At 37.2% G+C, this 16690-nt stretch overlaps 3 protein-coding genes across 5 annotated transcripts; 2 read left to right on the plus strand and 1 right to left on the minus strand.

Annotated features, from left to right (window-relative positions):
* Positions 1 to 778: 778 nt before the first annotated feature.
* On the minus strand, positions 779 to 3803 carry LOC133730973 (probable disease resistance protein At5g66900). Its single transcript, XM_062158461.1, has 6 exons — positions 3136 to 3803; positions 2615 to 3024; positions 2051 to 2400; positions 1613 to 1836; positions 1337 to 1461; positions 779 to 1195 (listed from the first exon to the last, which is right to left on the minus strand). Exons 1-6 carry the CDS (start codon positions 3722 to 3724, stop codon positions 779 to 781), a joined length of 2115 nt encoding a protein of 704 aa, XP_062014445.1. The 5' UTR covers positions 3725 to 3803.
* Positions 3804 to 6867: 3064 nt separating this feature from the next.
* On the plus strand, positions 6868 to 11592 carry LOC133728212 (polynucleotide 3'-phosphatase ZDP-like). Of its 2 annotated transcripts, none has more exons than XM_062155618.1 (12): positions 6868 to 7337; positions 7463 to 7522; positions 7625 to 7660; positions 7736 to 7795; positions 8508 to 8561; positions 8757 to 8813; positions 9167 to 9243; positions 9879 to 9960; positions 10107 to 10223; positions 10542 to 10657; positions 10845 to 10914; positions 11134 to 11286. In XM_062155618.1, exons 1-12 carry the CDS (start codon positions 6963 to 6965, stop codon positions 11182 to 11184), a joined length of 1155 nt encoding a protein of 384 aa, XP_062011602.1. In that variant the 5' UTR covers positions 6868 to 6962; the 3' UTR covers positions 11185 to 11286. The 2 variants fall into 2 exon arrangements, with proteins under 2 accessions (XP_062011602.1, XP_062011603.1); XM_062155619.1 differs by lacking the exon at positions 11134 to 11286 and adding an exon at positions 11293 to 11592 and having other exon boundaries at positions 6870 to 7337.
* Positions 11593 to 13100: 1508 nt separating this feature from the next.
* Positions 13101 to 15704, plus strand: LOC133732176 (polynucleotide 3'-phosphatase ZDP-like). Of its 2 annotated transcripts, XM_062159660.1 has the most exons (9): positions 13103 to 13392; positions 13555 to 13605; positions 13688 to 13723; positions 13801 to 13866; positions 14104 to 14313; positions 14439 to 14495; positions 14601 to 14636; positions 14720 to 14827; positions 15365 to 15704. In XM_062159660.1, exons 1-9 carry the CDS (start codon positions 13162 to 13164, stop codon positions 15584 to 15586), a joined length of 1017 nt encoding a protein of 338 aa, XP_062015644.1. In that variant the 5' UTR covers positions 13103 to 13161; the 3' UTR covers positions 15587 to 15704. The 2 variants fall into 2 exon arrangements, with proteins under 2 accessions (XP_062015645.1, XP_062015644.1); XM_062159661.1 differs by having other exon boundaries at positions 13101 to 13392; positions 14439 to 14496; positions 14599 to 14636; positions 14720 to 15507.
* The last annotated feature ends 986 nt before the right edge of the window (positions 15705 to 16690 follow it).

The following is a 16690-nucleotide window of genomic DNA, read 5'->3' on the forward strand; positions in this document are numbered from 1 at the left end:
ACGATCAGCATTACCAATTGGTATGGCCTTAATAGCAATGATGTGAGATTGGTTGAGGAAATCTTATTCAAAGAGTCACTAGTACTAAAGCATTTTCTTAATTAGTGAACATAATCTTCTATTGGTATGGGATTATGGATGCTTAATCATCAAGAACGTTTGAAGAAAATGAGAAGAGGGACTTTGAGACTCCACGGTTTGACTCTCTTTCTCTGTCAAGTTCTCTTATTGTATAGAAATCTGAAATAAGAGATTACAAATAGGTTGCTCAAGCAGCTTGTATATGGGATGTCACTAAATTTGTTTTGTTCCAACAGATCCATAACACCAAAGGTATATAGTGAAAAATGGAACAAAAAGTAGTAGAAATTAACTTGAAAAGTAATTTAATGAAATTGACAAGTGATTGACAACAGGTGCTGTAGTTAAATCCAGAAACAGAAAATTTACATTAAATCCAAGCAAGTACTTAAAACTACAAATTAAGGGCTTAGCTAGAGCTCCCAAGTGCCAAACAAACTACAAGCAAATCACAAGGGTGACAAATTTAGACGATCAGAGTGATCACTAAGCCAAGTAACTCCTATCTCCCTTCACCGTGATCTGTTTGTTCAAGTAACGGGATGGGTTAAACACTGGCGGAGAATAGTAATCATCCACCACCATGTCAACCTTTTTCAGACTGTCTAAGAAAGGTGCCCATAATTTTTGCGTAAGGGCATCACACAATACTTCCTCCAACTGCTCAAGTTCCGAAATTGACTGATCAGTCAATATCTTATGTCAGCATTTTTAGTGACAGGCAATATCTTATGTCAAACTTCTTTAGACTCTTCATTTCACCAATGTATTCTGGCAACGCCGCAATCCTGTAGCAATCGCAAATGTCAAAAATTTTCAAATTTTTGAGATTCCTAATCGAGCGGGGTAAGTTCAACAACCCGTAACATGCCCTTAGCCTCAGTAGTTCTAAATTCTCTAACTTTCCAATCCTTTTAGGCAACCTAAATAACCCTTTACAATTGGTGATACTGAGCTTCTTTAAATGAACCAGATCACAGAGCTTTACAGGTAATTCCTTGAATCCATTGCAATGGACAAGGTTCATTTCCTGCATATTTGGAAATGCATCTACCATGTTGCTGAAAGCTCCACCATTAATGCCACACTTGCATAATGATATGTTCTGTAGACTCTTCAATTGCATGGGGTTGTTAGTTATTGAAGAAATTAAAATGCCCTCTAATCGGATTCTCTTTACATACGCTAAGGAACTCAGGAGTTGAAAATTCCTTAATTGCGCACGTAACAAATAATCACATGTGACTATCAGTACCTTCAGTTTATCCATTTTCTCCACAAATTCAGGTAAGTCACATTTGCCATTCTTCTGCAAGTTCAACACTAGAACCTCTACTTCTGGTAGTTGCATGCTGGGCCAATTTGCTGAGAAATTTTGGTCTGCAAACAAAAAATATGTCTTTTGATGAAGTACATTGAGGGTGGGGAAAATTTGAATGTGAATCAAGTCTTAATATATATACATATATATGTGTGTGTGTATGTTGTGTGTGTGTGTAATTATACTGTAGAGAGAGAGAGATGGGGAAACCTGTTGTGATAGATAATAGGCGAGCCTTGATGGTTTGATGCTTCTGTTCTCTCCACCACTTGGGAATGAGATTGTCTCCAGATGAGTCTATAATCATTCGTTTTCTATCCTCTACGGGGACTTGTTTAGAGTGGTAGATAGCCAGCTCTCTAAGTATATCATGCTGGATAACAAAGTGGTGACCATAGAATGTATCCCTGGGAAGCCTCTCCCTCTTTATACTCCTGATTGGTTAAGATAGAAAGGATTAAGTTTCGTACGTTTTATCTATAAGGAGACTTTTTCAACCTTGCATATATAGAAAGTTATGAATCGAAACTAGACTAGTGCAGTTGTGCATGGCAACTAGTGTCTCGGCCGCAATAATAAATTTAAGGAGTAAGTACAAGATCAAGATCGAGAAACATACAATAAAAGCTTGCTGGTGCATATGCATACCTTCTGTCCAGAATATTAACTAAACTCCGATTGCTGAGTTCATAAAGGTTTCCCATGCACCACGTATCTGTATCTTCATGCAGATCGTATAACTCTTCCCACATATCAACCAGGGCAGTAACTGGGATTTTTCGGCCTTCAGGAAATGAAGCTAGATCTAAGAAACACTCCATCATTTCTTCATCTAAGACATCTAAGCTGGTTCGGAGGTCAAAGAACAATCCAGTTTCAAAATCAAGAATAGAACTCCACTTTCTTTCTCTGTTTATCCAGATCTCTATAGGTTGTCCGTAAAGTGATCTTCCCACCACTGTAATGCCAAGTGGAAATCCTTTGCAACGCACTACTACCTGCAGGTACTTAAAGTCTTCAAATCAATTATTTATAAATACTATTAATCAAAGTTTCTCAAAATAATATCAGTATATTCTTTCATGAAAATCGATCATAGAAAATGAAATAATAATAATAATAATAACAATTATTATTATTATTATTATTATTATTATTTTACTTGAAAAGTCAAGCAAGTTTAATTAGTGCAAACCAATCAAAATCACTCACCTTTCTTGCAAGATCTTTTGGAATATGAGAACTCTTATCTCCTAACGATGCCGAATGATGAAAAAGTTTCATAGCATTGTCAAACTCCAATAATGGTAAACGATATGGAGAACCAAATCTCAGAAGTTCAAATCTTGATGTGACTAAAATTTTGTAATTTGACATTTTTAGTTGAACAAACTTGTCAAGAATAAATTCTGATCTATATCCTGACCAAACATCATCAAAGACCAACAATAAGGGGTCTTGATTTTTATTCCATAGTCTTCGCCACGATGCCCACGACTCAATTGCATTTTCTTTGTTTCGGGGAGCCGAGGAACTATTGCGTCCATATAGTTGTTGTACTATTTGATCCAAGTTAGGATTTTTTGATACAGGAATGAAGATGATATTGTTCTTGAATTTATCTATCCAAATCAGAATAAGAAAGTGAAGTGTTACTTAATTTTTCCAAAGTATATATATATATATATCCCATAGTCAATTGGATGAGCAAAAAAACTACTCTACATACATACCTTTGACTTCTTCATCTTGGCAAAACATAGTAGCCAAAGTAGTTTTCCCACATCCTCCCGGAGCAGTCAGCACGAGCATCGATACCTCATCATCCTCAAGAAGCTTGCTCTTCAAGTCCTTCAAGGGAACATCCAAGCCAACTACAAACTCTGGAAGTTCAGGTAGTTGTTGGTTTTGATTCATAGGATCTAGGCGCCCGATCACCTCTAGTATCTTTTTCACATCGCTTGCCACCTGCACGTTGAGTGCATCCAACTGTTTTTGAAGAGATTCATTTAATTCAAGAAATTTGCTGGTGTACTTGTACTTCTTGTAGATGTTCCACAGACGGATCTTAGAGCACTTGCTGACGAGCTCTAGGCCACCCTTTATTAATGCTTCTAACGGTTCGAGTTTCGTGTCTGGTTGATTCAGCCGCTGGTTGCATTGCACCATCTCTTGGATCAGTGGTTTCAAAGTGTCTAGCTTGGATTTGGTGTCTTTGCAGAGGGATTCAAACATCAGATTCCTGCTAATCAACTTTTCAACATCATCATACAGGTGTTCCAATGTTTTTCCTACGACAATGTCGACCCCTATCATCGCCATGATATATGCAGTGCTCTTCGATCAATCTTTTTAACTTGGAAAACAAGGGATCAAGTATATATATAGTACGTAATTAAGTTTCTACACTAAGGTAAATTTGTAGGTGACATAAACTGATACATAACCCCTATAAATAAGGTCTTGGTGGAGTAAGTACCTCTATACTAGAACTTCCCATAAGCTTCCTGGAAAGTGAATGGATCTTCATATTTTTAATGGGAAGGTTGGAAGTACCCAGTTCAATCCCATTTACTAGAATTTAATACGCCACACATCACACACGCGTGATGTAGTTTTTTTTTTTTAAAAGGCTTGGATAGGTGAGGAAGGATCCTACCTATCCACTTAAATTAAGAGAAGGAAAACCAAAATACAAAGGAGGGGGACCAAAGCCAAAACCTCCCAGATAAAAGGAAAGCGTACATGACACTAACGAAAACGAAAGTTCGGAAGACCTAATTGGTCTCTGTTACAATGTGCAAGTATAAAGGGTGGAGCAGAGTCCCACCAAAACAAGCTTGTAGAAGCTGTACCAAAATTCGCTAATGCATCCGCAACTTGATTACCTTCTCGAAAAATGTGTGATGAGCGGAAGTTCATTTGAGAAATACGATACAAGCAATTGCGCCATTCGATGCGAAGCATCCAAGGAACTAAATTAGGACTGCGAAGAAAGTCAAGGATAAGAGAGGAATCCACTTCCAGCCAAATATGTTTCCAGTCTCTAACCCAAGCAAGTTCAATGGCCTTGATGACTGCCATCACTTCCGCAGCAACAGAGCTAGGAATTTCAAGATTAGCAGAGAAAGCACCCAGAACATGACCCCTGTAATCTCGAAAGACCGCACCATAACCCCCCACATTAGAACCATGCTTCCAAGCACCATCAGAGTTAATTTTAATCCACCCAGAAGGTGGAGGCTGCCAATTGACTTCAATTCTCCTAGGAGCATTGCGAGGCTTACATTGGACACCAAACCTCTTCAATATCCGGAGATCGCTTATGGTGTTATGTATGTTACCGTGAGCAAGTCGACTAGCATACTGAATGTGCCCTGATATCATTCGACAAATCACACCCACATGAAACACCCGGCCATCATATTTTGCTTTGTTTCTAGCATTCCAAATGAACCATAAAACTGTTGTAAAGCAAGCCAACCATAGCTCTTTTAACTGTGGATTAAATCCAGCAGAGTTACCCAAATGAAACACGCCTAATATTGAGCAAGGCAAAACACCCAATTCAAACTGGTTAATCATGTGGTTCCAGATTCCATGAGCAAATGGGCAATGAAGAAATATGTGATCTACAGAATCCAAATTAAGAGAGCAAAGACCACAACGAGAAGCCAAAGAGACTCCCCTTTTCTGCAAAAACTCATCAGTAAGCACCCTGCCCCTTAACACCTTCCATGTCAACAATGAGATACGAGGCGTAATGTACTTAGACCAAATGCATTTACCCCAATCCATTGAAGGAAGAGGGGGGCGTAAAAAATGAAAAGCTAATTTAGCAGTAAGCTCACCCGAAGAAGATGGTGACCATATCAATGATGTAGTTGTCAAATGCTGTATCTCTATCAAATGAATTAACTATATATCTAATTAGCTGGAGCTATACTATGATCGATCGATGCACATTTTTCAGCTATGAAACTCTTAATCTAATTGATACAGTAAAGATTGCATTCACATATTATTCACATGTCGAGTAAAAGAAAAGGGCTACTATAGTATATCTTATTCTGCTGATCAAATGATCAATGCCACGACGCATCCACACCGTAATGAAAAATTATTAAAAATATTCTTGTCAATCAAATATTGATATAATGATGGCGAAGCCCCTGGTTTGGCGGCATGTTCTGCTGTAATGTGAGAGGTCACATTAGTTTGACGCAGTTGTTATGGATGGAGAGTGAGATTTTGAAAGGGGCCGGGAGCTATTGAGATCAGTGGATTAATTTGCAAGTACAGTTCACTATTTGTATGGAGAAGTTCGAGAAATCTATGGTGATTGGTGGATCAGTAAGTGTAAATTAATTGAGAGCGTTTGGTGCAGACCAACGCGACAATGGGTGGTCAAAGTTTCTAATCATGATAGGAAGGGATGTTGCATTGCAGTGACAAATACAATAAGGTGGTGACTTCTTTTCACTTTTTCAGTTCTCTGAGATTTCTAGGTTTTTGGATATGTGTTCATATCTCAAACTATTTCATGCTTTTTCGAGTTAAGGTTGTTGTCACGAATTTCAGTGGATGCTTGGATGTGGATAGCTGGATTATTGTCAAGAGGACCTAGTTTTTTGCCAACTTAATTAAGGCTGTGTATTTCACTACTAACCTACGTTGATGTGATCGAGATATCATGGGATAACCAACCCAATAATTTTCTATAGTGGTCATTTGTCTCAGACTCTCAGTTATTGTCAACTATTTTGGTCATTTTGGCCCTTTTGGTGGTTAGTTGCGCAGTCTTATTCTCATCGTTAGATATATTGACCTGTAAGTCTCTCATCTTTCGAATCAGGATGTTTAGGCAGTTTAGCCTTATTCTATTGATGTATATATGTCGTTGGTTGTAATCCCTTAATAAGCGTTGTGATTGTTATTAGTATGTAAATTAATATATTTGAATGAAAGTTCTTTTGGTAAGCATGGAATTATAATATGTTTGAATGAAAGACATTTTATCTTATCAAATAATCATGATCATGTTGTCAAACGTTGAGAAAAACATGGTCGTTTTTTAGTTTTGAAATTAAAAGTTGTTATTTAGCTAAAATCATTTGAGTCTCTAAACTTCTAATATGTTCGCTTGTGTCATTGTACTCTCCGATGTGATTGATTATAGCCAATCCTTAACTAATCCATTAATTTCTTCATATAGCTAGTGTTGCCCACTCAAACTAGATTTTGACCTTCAATCGTGCAAGAAACAGACCATTTACATGTTCAAAGCTAAAAACTGACCCTAAGTGGACTATCATCATCACCAATTTATGAGGAAATTGATGAATTAGTTTACTAATGGATTTCGTTGATCATATTGGAGAATATAAGAGTATATTTGATTAAATTAATTTTCACTATCCTTTGGTTTTTTTTTTTTTTTGACTATTTTACATCGATTACAAGACTGTTTAAGAGCAAAAGGAGTTGAGGGCTAGTAGCCTCATCTGAAAATGGCGGGAAGTCCTTAAACCCCTAAAACCCTACGCCTCTTTCCTCTCAAATGCTACCCATCGCAATTGTCTGTAAATCGATCATCTCTTGCCTAATCATCCCCGCCTTCCCAAAACCCCTAATTCCGAGTCATTCTCCGAAACGTTTCTTCCAAACCCCGAAACGTTTCGCCTGTATTCGCTCCCAAAAACCCCCAATGTCTTCTTCTTCTTCGACCCATGTCACCGCCGAGTACGCCAAGTCCAACAGGTCCTCTTGCAAGAAGTGCTCGAAAAAGATCGAGGCCAAAGCTCTGAGGCTGGGCTTGGTCACCAGAGACGCGCGTGGTTTTGACGCGATCAAGTGGCACCACCTGGGTTGCTTCAGTTTTGGGTCCGAGTTGGTTGCTTCGGTTGACAAGATTAAAGGGTTCCAGTCTCTAAAGGTATTGCAATTTGGGTTTTGTTTTTTTGGTAATTGGAAAGATAAAGGTTCGGTTTTTGGATTAACAGAGAAAATGGATGCATTTCCCTATATATTGATTGTTGTTTAACTTGTGTGTGTACTCAGAGCAGTGATCAGGAAGCTTTGAAGAATTTGGTGGATGAATTTGAGAAATCCAAAGAGGAGGTTTTTTTTAATTTTTTTGTCTGCTCTTCATGTTTTAAAGGAACAATGAATTTTACCGTACCTTTCTTTGCTTATTGATGGATATATAATTGATTCTTGCAGGATTCAAATGGAAAGAAAGGTTCTCAAAAACAAAAGGTAAAAATACTGTGTTTTTATTTGATTGCTAGATTAATGGAGATACCTGTGTTGATTTCTTGGTTTTCCCAATAGGTTTGTGAAGTGGATGAAGGTGAAAATGAAGTAGGGGAAAGGGAGTTGAAGAAAGCGAAGGTATGATGACTTCCTTTTAGAGTAGGTTTGTTTGTTCAACTCTAGGTCTGGAATCTGGATGGTCTCTTACTGGTGACATGTACATGATGCTAGATGGGCTACAATTGGAAATTGGAATATGTAGTCACACTTGCGATATTAAACACCTCTTGCAGAATATTATTGCATCTGTAGTTACTTAGAGCTCATATTGAAGTTGCCATTAATGGATTCAAGTACTTTTTTTTTTTTGTCTGAAGGGTTCAAGTATATTTCATGCCAAGATATAAGGGAATTGCTTGCAAACATAGGAAAGGATGGTTCTTCCTATGTCCATCTTAAGCTTTATGTTCATTTTTTGTTTTGTTTTTTAAATTCTTTTTAGGTGGTAATTCCTTATATCCTCTGTGTTGCTGTCTTTCCATTCTTTTCCCAAGTACATACCTGCAGTGACATATATATATATATATATTTTTTTTTTGAATAAAGAGCAGTGACATATATTTATAATATGGAGTTGTATCCTCATTATTCTTTCTTTCTTAAATGAACAAATGTATCACACGGACTCCTAATAATTACCTGTAGCCTAGAAGGGTTATTAACTTCCACATCAACATCTAGGTGCAAGTGTGACTCATAGGGCTCAGGAATTCATTTCTCATGTCTGCTTTGTAGTATGAATTCTTTTAGTTCTTATCATCAACTTAATCATTCTGTATTTTACTTGCAGGTATCTAACCTGGAAATATCCTTTTCAGTGTCTGATGTGAAGGACAAGTACAAGGTCTGATCCATTTCCTCTGTTTTCTTTCACACTGCAGAATATCCTTCCATGTATTTGGTTTTGGCCCAAGTATATTTTGAATATACCTTCAATGTACATCTGTGAATTTTGTGGTATTAAAGAAATCTTTCCTTGCTTCTGTAGCTGTACCCTTTACCTTTGTTTTTCTTATGTTGGAAATATTGACTGATTCAGGAAGCAACTCTTCCACCTAAATGGAAGGCATTTCAGACTATCATATTTCTTGAAAGGGTAAGATATTTCATTTTTATTCGTAAAGGAAAACTTATTGGATCTTCTTTGATAATTCAGATAGGTAGAAAGCTCAACTTCATTCATTTGTGTGTGTTTGTATATTTAAGAATATTATAGTGGCTTACTTCATTTACCAAGTATTATGCTTCCTTTTGTATGTATGTTTTTGTTTTATCGCTTTTCTCGCTCTACATAGCAGACATATGATCCTGTGTGTATTTATTGGTCACAGATTTTATGATCTTTAAGTCTCATTTATACAAATGCAATAGTACTTTAGTGGTCTGACATAATATGATATCTTTGAGCATCAACAGTTTAATGTTATTCAATTTTCATTCTGCCTACAGGATGATGGTCTGCATGATTCAAGTAAAATTGCTGCTTTTGATTTTGATGGATGTCTTGCAAATACTGATGTTAGGAGGTATGACCAATATGATGTTTCGTGCACTTTAGTTTCTTTTGCAGTTTATTCCACTTCTCATTCCGTTGGTGGAATAAACTTATCTCTGAATATTATGTTTAGTAGAATGTGATGAAATGTGTATATATACTTTAAATTTTTGAAAGTCAATAGTCAATCATGTAGAAAGCATTTTTAACATTTATCTTATGCATTATTGATGCCTTTTGATGTATAGTAAAGAATCTAGTCTGTAGGTCCATACTATGCAGACATGGGACTATATTTTATAATCCAACCATGTCTTTATGACAAATTATGGAATATAATTTATAGGCTAAGAGACTTTTGAGAATGTAGCTGAAGTCACTATTCGTATATATCATGAAATCATTCATGGGCCATTTAAGAATCTCACTAAATGTTAATTGGCTTCAGCAAGCTTGATAACTTATAATTTCAAGAAAAATTGTTCTACAACTTCTACTGTTAAGGCCATTGGTCAAAGTCTTTCAGTTATATCTCTTTTCAATAGGTTCCAGCAATATATGAGCTATGAAGCAACTTCCATTTGTACAAAGGAAGAGATTTCTTATTTTTCACAGAACTGTGATCAAACTCTTCGATTGACAACCAATATGTTGCTCTAATGTCAGAGTCGGTGCTGATGCTTGGTCCCTAATGTATCCTTCAATACCTGATAAACTACGGAGCTTGTATGAGGATGGCTACAAGCTGGTGTGTAATGTTTGTTGCCCATTTTAGCTATTGAAGTTTTATACAGGAGTCTTGTGATTTTGGGCATTGTGACATTCTTATATGTTTAGTTGCATGGTTTTTAATTGTTTGGAAGTTTGATGACACTGACTCTTTTCCATCATCAGGTAATCTTCACGAATGAAGCCAACATTGAGCGCTGGAAGAATAAGAGACAAGTAGCTGTGGACTCAAAAATTGGACGTCTCAACGATTTTATTAAGGAAGTGAAGGTCCCAATTCAGGTAATTTCTTATGTTCCTTTCTGATGAAAGAATAAATCTATCTTACTTTGGAATGCCATTTATCCTTAATCATTTGTTGATTTCTTACCCTGCAACAATGAATAGTAACTTAGTAGCATTTCTTTAAAGATGATAACTTTAGTTTCTGGCATGAATATAAGATTTGAGCGCTTCAGGTTTCAGCAATATTTCAGATGTTATATATAACTTGGTAAAAGAGTACCTTATGATGAGACCATTATTTAGAAGATATACACTGCATTTTTTTTCCTTACCGTTATATATGCAAGGAGATGAATTTCAGTTATCTGTATCCAGGTTTTCATAGCTTGTGGGACGAGTCAAGGAGAAGACCCCTTTCGCAAACCCAAACCGGGGTTGTGGCATATGTTGGAACAACACTTCAACTCTGGCATTTCCATTGATATGAATCAGTTATTGAACTCCTATTTTTTTTTTTTTTCTGGGATTACACATCACTACTTTTCACATAGATTCATTAGAAATGCTACCTTACTAAGCTTAGTTTGTCTTCTTCTTTTTTCTTTTTCTCTATTGCATTTGTTATTAAATGGATGCAAACATCATTATAAATAAAAGCTCTTTCTGTTTGTAATGTAGATCTTTTTATGTTGGTGATGCTGCTGGAAGAAGCAATGATCACAGTGATGCTGATCTTAAGTTTGCAGAGGTACAAATTGAAGTGTTATATATTATACTTTATGCTCCAATTGTATTCATTGTTGCATACTTAATATCTATTTCCTTTGATCCATTATCCTTTGAGCATGATAGCTTTCCTTATGCCAATCTATCAAGGCTAAGCCAAATTTAAAAGTTGTGCTAAGCTATGCAGTTTTACTACCCTTTTGGACCTTATAAATTGCCAATTTCTTGAATTTTGCCACAGTTCTGTTGTCAGAGTTTTGGACTAACTGATCACCTGTCAGAATTTAATTGAAAAATGCTTCAAGTGCGTTCTCATCATATGTGCTTGGGAATTACTTTATTATTCTCCCCCTCTTATAAATTTAAGAAGCTTCTATGCTTACAGTTTTTTCTTTTGCAGGCCAATGGTTTAAAGTTTTATGTCCCAGAGGATTTCTTTGAAGCTTGAGGAACTTTACGGTCATCTAATCCTACTAGGAAATTCAGTGTCACGTTGGTATTCAACATAGTTCTTTTCTAGCAGGTGATTTTGATATAGAAATCATGTTGACGCTCAGCCCCCTTTGTAAAGGAAATTGTGTATTGGCTATTAAGCCATCAACCAGCACAGAAGCACACGGTGACTTCAGTCCTAGTGCATTGTAGTTATCAAGTAGTTGAACTTTTTCGGATCTCCTAAGATTAATGTCGTTACCTCGTACCTTCATCTCTGTTGCAATGAATTAAGCACTGCTTGCACAGCAATTTGTGATAGTAGGATATTTTCAAGCTCTTGCCAGTAGGTTAGTTATCTTTGCAGTGTGTCTAGGAATTTCATATTATGTTTATGAATACATAACTCCGAGGATAATAAATAAAATCGGGCTGTTGAAGGGTTTTTCCCCTTTTCTCTTCATCAAATATGACACACTGTTAATAATAAGATCAATTTCACGTCCTACACTCCTAATCAACCGAATTCGAAAGCTAATCTGAATTGGCAAGCAGGCAAAGCAAACCAGTGAATATTGAACCCAAGATCCCTTGTTGACTGGATTGCATTAATGAATCAAGCTACATTATCCCTTGTTGATTGGAAATTTGGAATGTTGTTTGGAGAAGTGGATTTTCCCTCTTCTTGTTGGATGATATTGATACCACACAAGAATTTTTTACCGAGTTTACACGTTTCGGTTGCTGGTGTTTAAAGAAAGATTACTATTCCATGAGAAAAAAAAAACAAGAAAAAAAGAGTATGAGAAAAGTAGTCGTTTAATATTGAGAACCAAGTATAACACAACTATTTGATCTATCGACAACATAAGTGAAAAGTCCAGAGTTCTAGAATGACATTTTGAAAAGAAAATAAACAATGGACTTGAATCAGAATGCGGTATGGAATTTTCATTGATCTTATCTTATTTATGTTTTTTGTTGGATATGTGAGTTCTAATTATCATGCAGACTTCTTATCAAGTTAATATGATGCTTGACTCGACTCTATGATGCTTGACTCGACTCTTATCTCACATTAAAATAGGGAGGTCCAAATAAAACCATGTAAAAAGAAGCGCCCGAAAATGATAATAAAAATCATAGTATAAAAATTATATCCTCAACTAAAAATTACATTACATTTCACTATTTATCAATACAGTAAAAAGCATTTCTAAGCTTGAGGGTTTAGCAAAACGTGGCAGCATCCCATAAATCCTTGAGGGTTTTAAGTTACATACCCGTAACTAGTTCGGTTTCTAGGGAAGAGAGTGAGGAGTTCATGTCCATGACCGATCATTCCAGTATAATGCAATTTTGGTTATTTCAATAAAAAATTTCTATTCCAAAAAAAAAATAATTGAATTACAGGACTGTCAGATCAAAATTCAAAAAGCAAGCAGTTGAGGGCTAGTATAGCCTCCACTAAAAATGGCGGGAAGTCCTTAAACCCATAGAACCCTGCGCCTCTTTCCTCTCAAATGCTACGTATCTTTAGTTCCCACGCAACCGTTTGTCTTTCCTAATCATCCCCGCCTCACCAAAACCCCTAGGTCGGCAGGTGGCCAATCGTCGGAATGTGTACGTCGACATACCATAAATATCTCAATACCACCTTTCACCTTTGTCTAAAGCTTGGAATGCTTTCACTCTGTCCCCTCCTACTTTATTGACAAAGTGCATTTCCCTACTTTATTGACAGATAGCGCACTTTAGCTGAGAATGATCTCGAAAGATATCTTTCGAGTCTCTCTCCCAAACGTTTCGCCTGTATTCGCTCCCAAAAACCCTCCCAATGTCTTCTTCTTCTTCTTCGACTCAAGTGGCCGCCAATGTCGAAGCCGAGTACGCCAAGTCCGGCAAGTCCTCGTGCAAGAAGTGCTCGGAACCAATCGAGAAGAAAGCTCTGAGGCTGGGCACCAAAGACCCGCGTGGTTATACCAAGTGGCACCACTTGTGTTGCTTCAGTTTTGGGTCCGACCCGGTTGCTTCGGTTGACAAGATTAAAGGGTTTCAGTCTCTCAAGGTACTGCAATTTGGGGTTTTTTTTTTTTCCTGGTAACTGGAAATATAAAGGTTGTGTTTTTGGATTAAGCAATAAACTGGATGTGGTGAAGTTTAGAAGTGCGAAGATTCAACTTCATTTCCCTATGTATTGATTGTTTGTTTTACTTATTTGTGTATTCAGAGTAGTGATCAGGAAGCTTTGAAGGATGAATTTGAGAAATCTAAAGAGGAGGTACATTTTTTTAATTTCTTTTGTGCACTTCAGATTAGTTCCTTTCTTTGCTTATTGATGGATATGAGATTGATGATTGCAGGATTCAAATGGAAAGAAAAGTTCTCAAAATCTAAAGGTAAGTATACTGTGTTCTTATGTGATTGCTAGATTAATGGAGATACCTGTGGTGATTTCTTGCTTTTCCCAAAATAGGTTCGTGAAGTAGATCATGAAGCTGAAGATAAAAATGTAGGGGAAAGGAAGTTGAAGAAATCAAAGGTATGATGACTCGCTTTCAGAGTAAGTTTGTTTGTTCAACTCTAGGTCGGGATCGTTTCTTACTGGTGTCATTTACATGATGCTAGATGGGATACAATTGGAAATTGGAATTTACAGTCACACTTGAAATATTAAACGCCTCTTGCAGAAATATTATTGCATCTGTAGTTACTTGGAGCTCATATTGAACTTGCCATTAATGGGTTCAAGTATTATTTTTTTTCGTTTGGTCTGAAGGATTCTTCTTCGACCCATGTCGAAGCCGAGTACGCCAAGTCCAGCAAGTCCTCGTGCAAGAAGTGCTCGAAACCGATCGAGAAGAAAGCTCTGAGGCTGGGCACCAAAGACGCGCGTGGTTATACCAAGTGGCACCACTTGGGATGCTTCAGTTTTGGGTCCGACCCGGTTGCTTCAGTTGACAAGATCAAAGGATTTCAGTCTCTGGAGGTATTGCAATTTGTTTTTCTCTTTTGGAGTAATTGGAAAGATAAAGGTTCTGTTTTTGGATTAACAAAGAAAATGGATGCATTTCCCTATATATTGATTGTTGTTTAACTTGTGTGCGTATTCAGAGTAGTGATCAAGAAGCTTTGAAGAATTTGGTGGATGAATTTGAGAAATCTAAAGAGGTATATTTTTTTTTAATTCTTGTCTGCACTTCATGTTTTAAGGGAAGAATGACTTTTACCGTAGCTTTCTTTGCTTATTGATGGATATGAAATTGATTCTTGCAGGATTCAAATGGTAAGAAAAGTTCTCAAAAACGAAAGGTAAACATACTGTGTTCTTATTTGATTGCTAATGATTTGTTAAAGGAGATACCGGTGTTGATTTCTTGGTTTTCCCAATTTAGGTTCGTGAAGTAGATGAAGATGAAGATGAAGATGAAGATGAAGAGGAAGATGAAGATGAAGATGAAGATGAAGATGAAGTAGGGGAAAGGGAGTTAAAGAAAGCGAAGGTATGATGACTCCCTCTTAGAGTGGGTTTGTTTGTTTAACTCTAGGTCTGGATCGAAAGGAAACCTCTCTCTCTCTCTGAAAAAAGCAAACCGATAAGTTCTTCCACCTTCTCCTCCCCCCTCTCTCGCCAGATCTCGATCAATGGCTTGAGAGGGGGGATCATAGATCTAGATTTCTCTTCTGTTTTTGCTGGTTCTGTATTCCCTTTTGGTTTTCTTTCTTTCGGTTTTTTCCATGCCTGTCATATTCAGCGGTTTTGCTCAAAGTTCATCTCTGTTCTGACCTTGCTTAGGTCTCTTTGTTTTCGATTTCAAATTTCTTAGATTCATTTGTTTCCATCCTCTTCATCTCCCTTGTTTTGCTTTGTTTGGTTCATTGGCTCTTCAGAGCTTTGGTTTTTTCACTATCGCACGAGGTGATGCAACAAGGGACTGTGTACCTTCGGGTACCTGTCTTTTCGGTCCTCCCCAAGATCTCACCTTCATCCGGTTTATCCAGACTCATTTCATTCGGTTGCTGTGTCTCTGGTTCTTTAGGTTCTTGATGCATGTGATGATTACGGTGATTTCTGGAGGTTTGAAGGTCTTGCTCGATCCGTTGCAATGGAAGGCTATTACCGATGTTTGCTTCACGATGGAATGGAGGCTCTGTCTTTCACGACGGTGTGGTCGCTGGTCGTGGCGTGGCAGCTCATTCTTGGGCTACACTATGTTACTGTTTTTTTTTTTGTTTGGGCCTATGTTGTGTGTTGTTTGTAATAGGCTATTGGGAGTTCTTTTAAGCCTCTTTGTAATGGCCTTTTAAATTAATGAAATTTTTTGTTTGACAAATAATAAAAATAAAATAAAGGAAAAATGTCCATTGACCTAAATTTGAGCCACACTGACATCATTTACTCAAACATCTTATAAGATTGCCTACTTAACCAACAAATTACATATTTTTTTACCTTAATACCCAATTAAGTTATTTTATTATTTTTTTTAATTTTTTTTTGGGATAATTTTGTCCTCTCTCCCTTTGTCACTTAGAGAGAGAGACTTAACCGTACTCCGGTTGCTGGCCGCTAGAATCCGGTGACCTCTCGCGGGACTCCGGTGACCGGCCGTCGGACTCCCATCACCGGTTGCCGGAATCCGGTCACTAGAGGCCTAAATCTGGCGACCGGTATCTGGTTTTAGTGCCCCACAATAAACTTTTTATTACCCCCAATAATACCCAATAAACTTTTTATTGCCTCCCAATAAACTTTGTTGTCCCCTAATAAACTTTTTATTGCCCCCCCAATAAAAATTTATTAGGGGGTAATAAAAGTCTTCGACGACCTCTTTGCCAACTTCCTGCAACCTCCGGACCGGTGATCGAAGTCCGGCGTCATGTTTTATTGCCCCCCAATAAACTTTATAAAAGTCTCCGGCAACCTCTTTGGAAACCTCTAGCGACCGGTGATCGGATTCAGGCGACAGGTGACTGGATTCCCGCGGAAGTCACTGGATTCCCGCGGTCGGTGACGGGATTCTGGCGAAGTCTCCAATGACTTTTTAATTATTTAAAGGACAATCTTGTCTTTTTACATTTAAATTGGCCAATTAGATAAGTGGACACACAAATCTTTTAGTGGAGTAAATGAGCATTTGTTAGGCCCAAATTGAGTAAATGGTCAAGAGCCCAAAAATAAAAACTTCAGGTCTGGGTCATCTCACACTGGTGTCATATACAATATGCTAGATAGGTCACTTTTGAAAATTTGAAATATACAGTCACACTTGTGATATTAAACGCCTCTTGTTACTTAGAGCTTATATTGAATTTTCCATTAATGGGTTCAAGTATTATTATTATTATTATTTTTGGTCTGAAGG

The sequence above is a fragment of the Rosa rugosa genome, chromosome 2, assembly GCF_958449725.1.
Source record: "Rosa rugosa chromosome 2, drRosRugo1.1, whole genome shotgun sequence".
NCBI lineage: Eukaryota > Viridiplantae > Streptophyta > Magnoliopsida > Rosales > Rosaceae > Rosa > Rosa rugosa.

What these genes read in the sequence shown, in the direction of transcription:
- LOC133728212 (XM_062155618.1), top strand. Translation starts at nt 6,963, where the DNA reads ATGCTACCCATCGCAATTGTCTGTAAATCGATCATCTCTTGCCTAATC. An exon ending in GGGAGTTGAAGAAAGCGAAG is followed by an intron (nt 7,796 to 8,507) that starts GTATGATGACTT and finishes TTTTACTTGCAG; the next exon opens with GTATCTAACCTGGAAATATC. An exon ending in ATGAGGATGGCTACAAGCTG is followed by an intron (nt 9,961 to 10,106) that starts GTGTGTAATGTT and finishes TTCCATCATCAG; the next exon opens with GTAATCTTCACGAATGAAGC.
- LOC133732176 (XM_062159660.1), top strand. Translation starts at nt 13,162, where the DNA reads ATGTCTTCTTCTTCTTCTTCGACTCAAGTGGCCGCCAATGTCGAAGCC. An exon ending in TTGAGAAATCTAAAGAGGAG is followed by an intron (nt 13,606 to 13,687) that starts GTACATTTTTTT and finishes TGATGATTGCAG; the next exon opens with GATTCAAATGGAAAGAAAAG. An exon ending in AAAGTTCTCAAAAACGAAAG is followed by an intron (nt 14,637 to 14,719) that starts GTAAACATACTG and finishes TTCCCAATTTAG; the next exon opens with GTTCGTGAAGTAGATGAAGA.
- LOC133730973 (XM_062158461.1), bottom strand. Translation starts at nt 3,724, where the DNA reads ATGGCGATGATAGGGGTCGACATTGTCGTAGGAAAAACATTGGAACAC. An exon ending in CCAAGATGAAGAAGTCAAAG is followed by an intron (nt 3,025 to 3,135) that starts GTATGTATGTAG and finishes TGATTTGGATAG; the next exon opens with ATAAATTCAAGAACAATATC. An exon ending in AGAAAATGGATAAACTGAAG is followed by an intron (nt 1,196 to 1,336) that starts GTACTGATAGTC and finishes ATGCAATTGAAG; the next exon opens with AGTCTACAGAACATATCATT.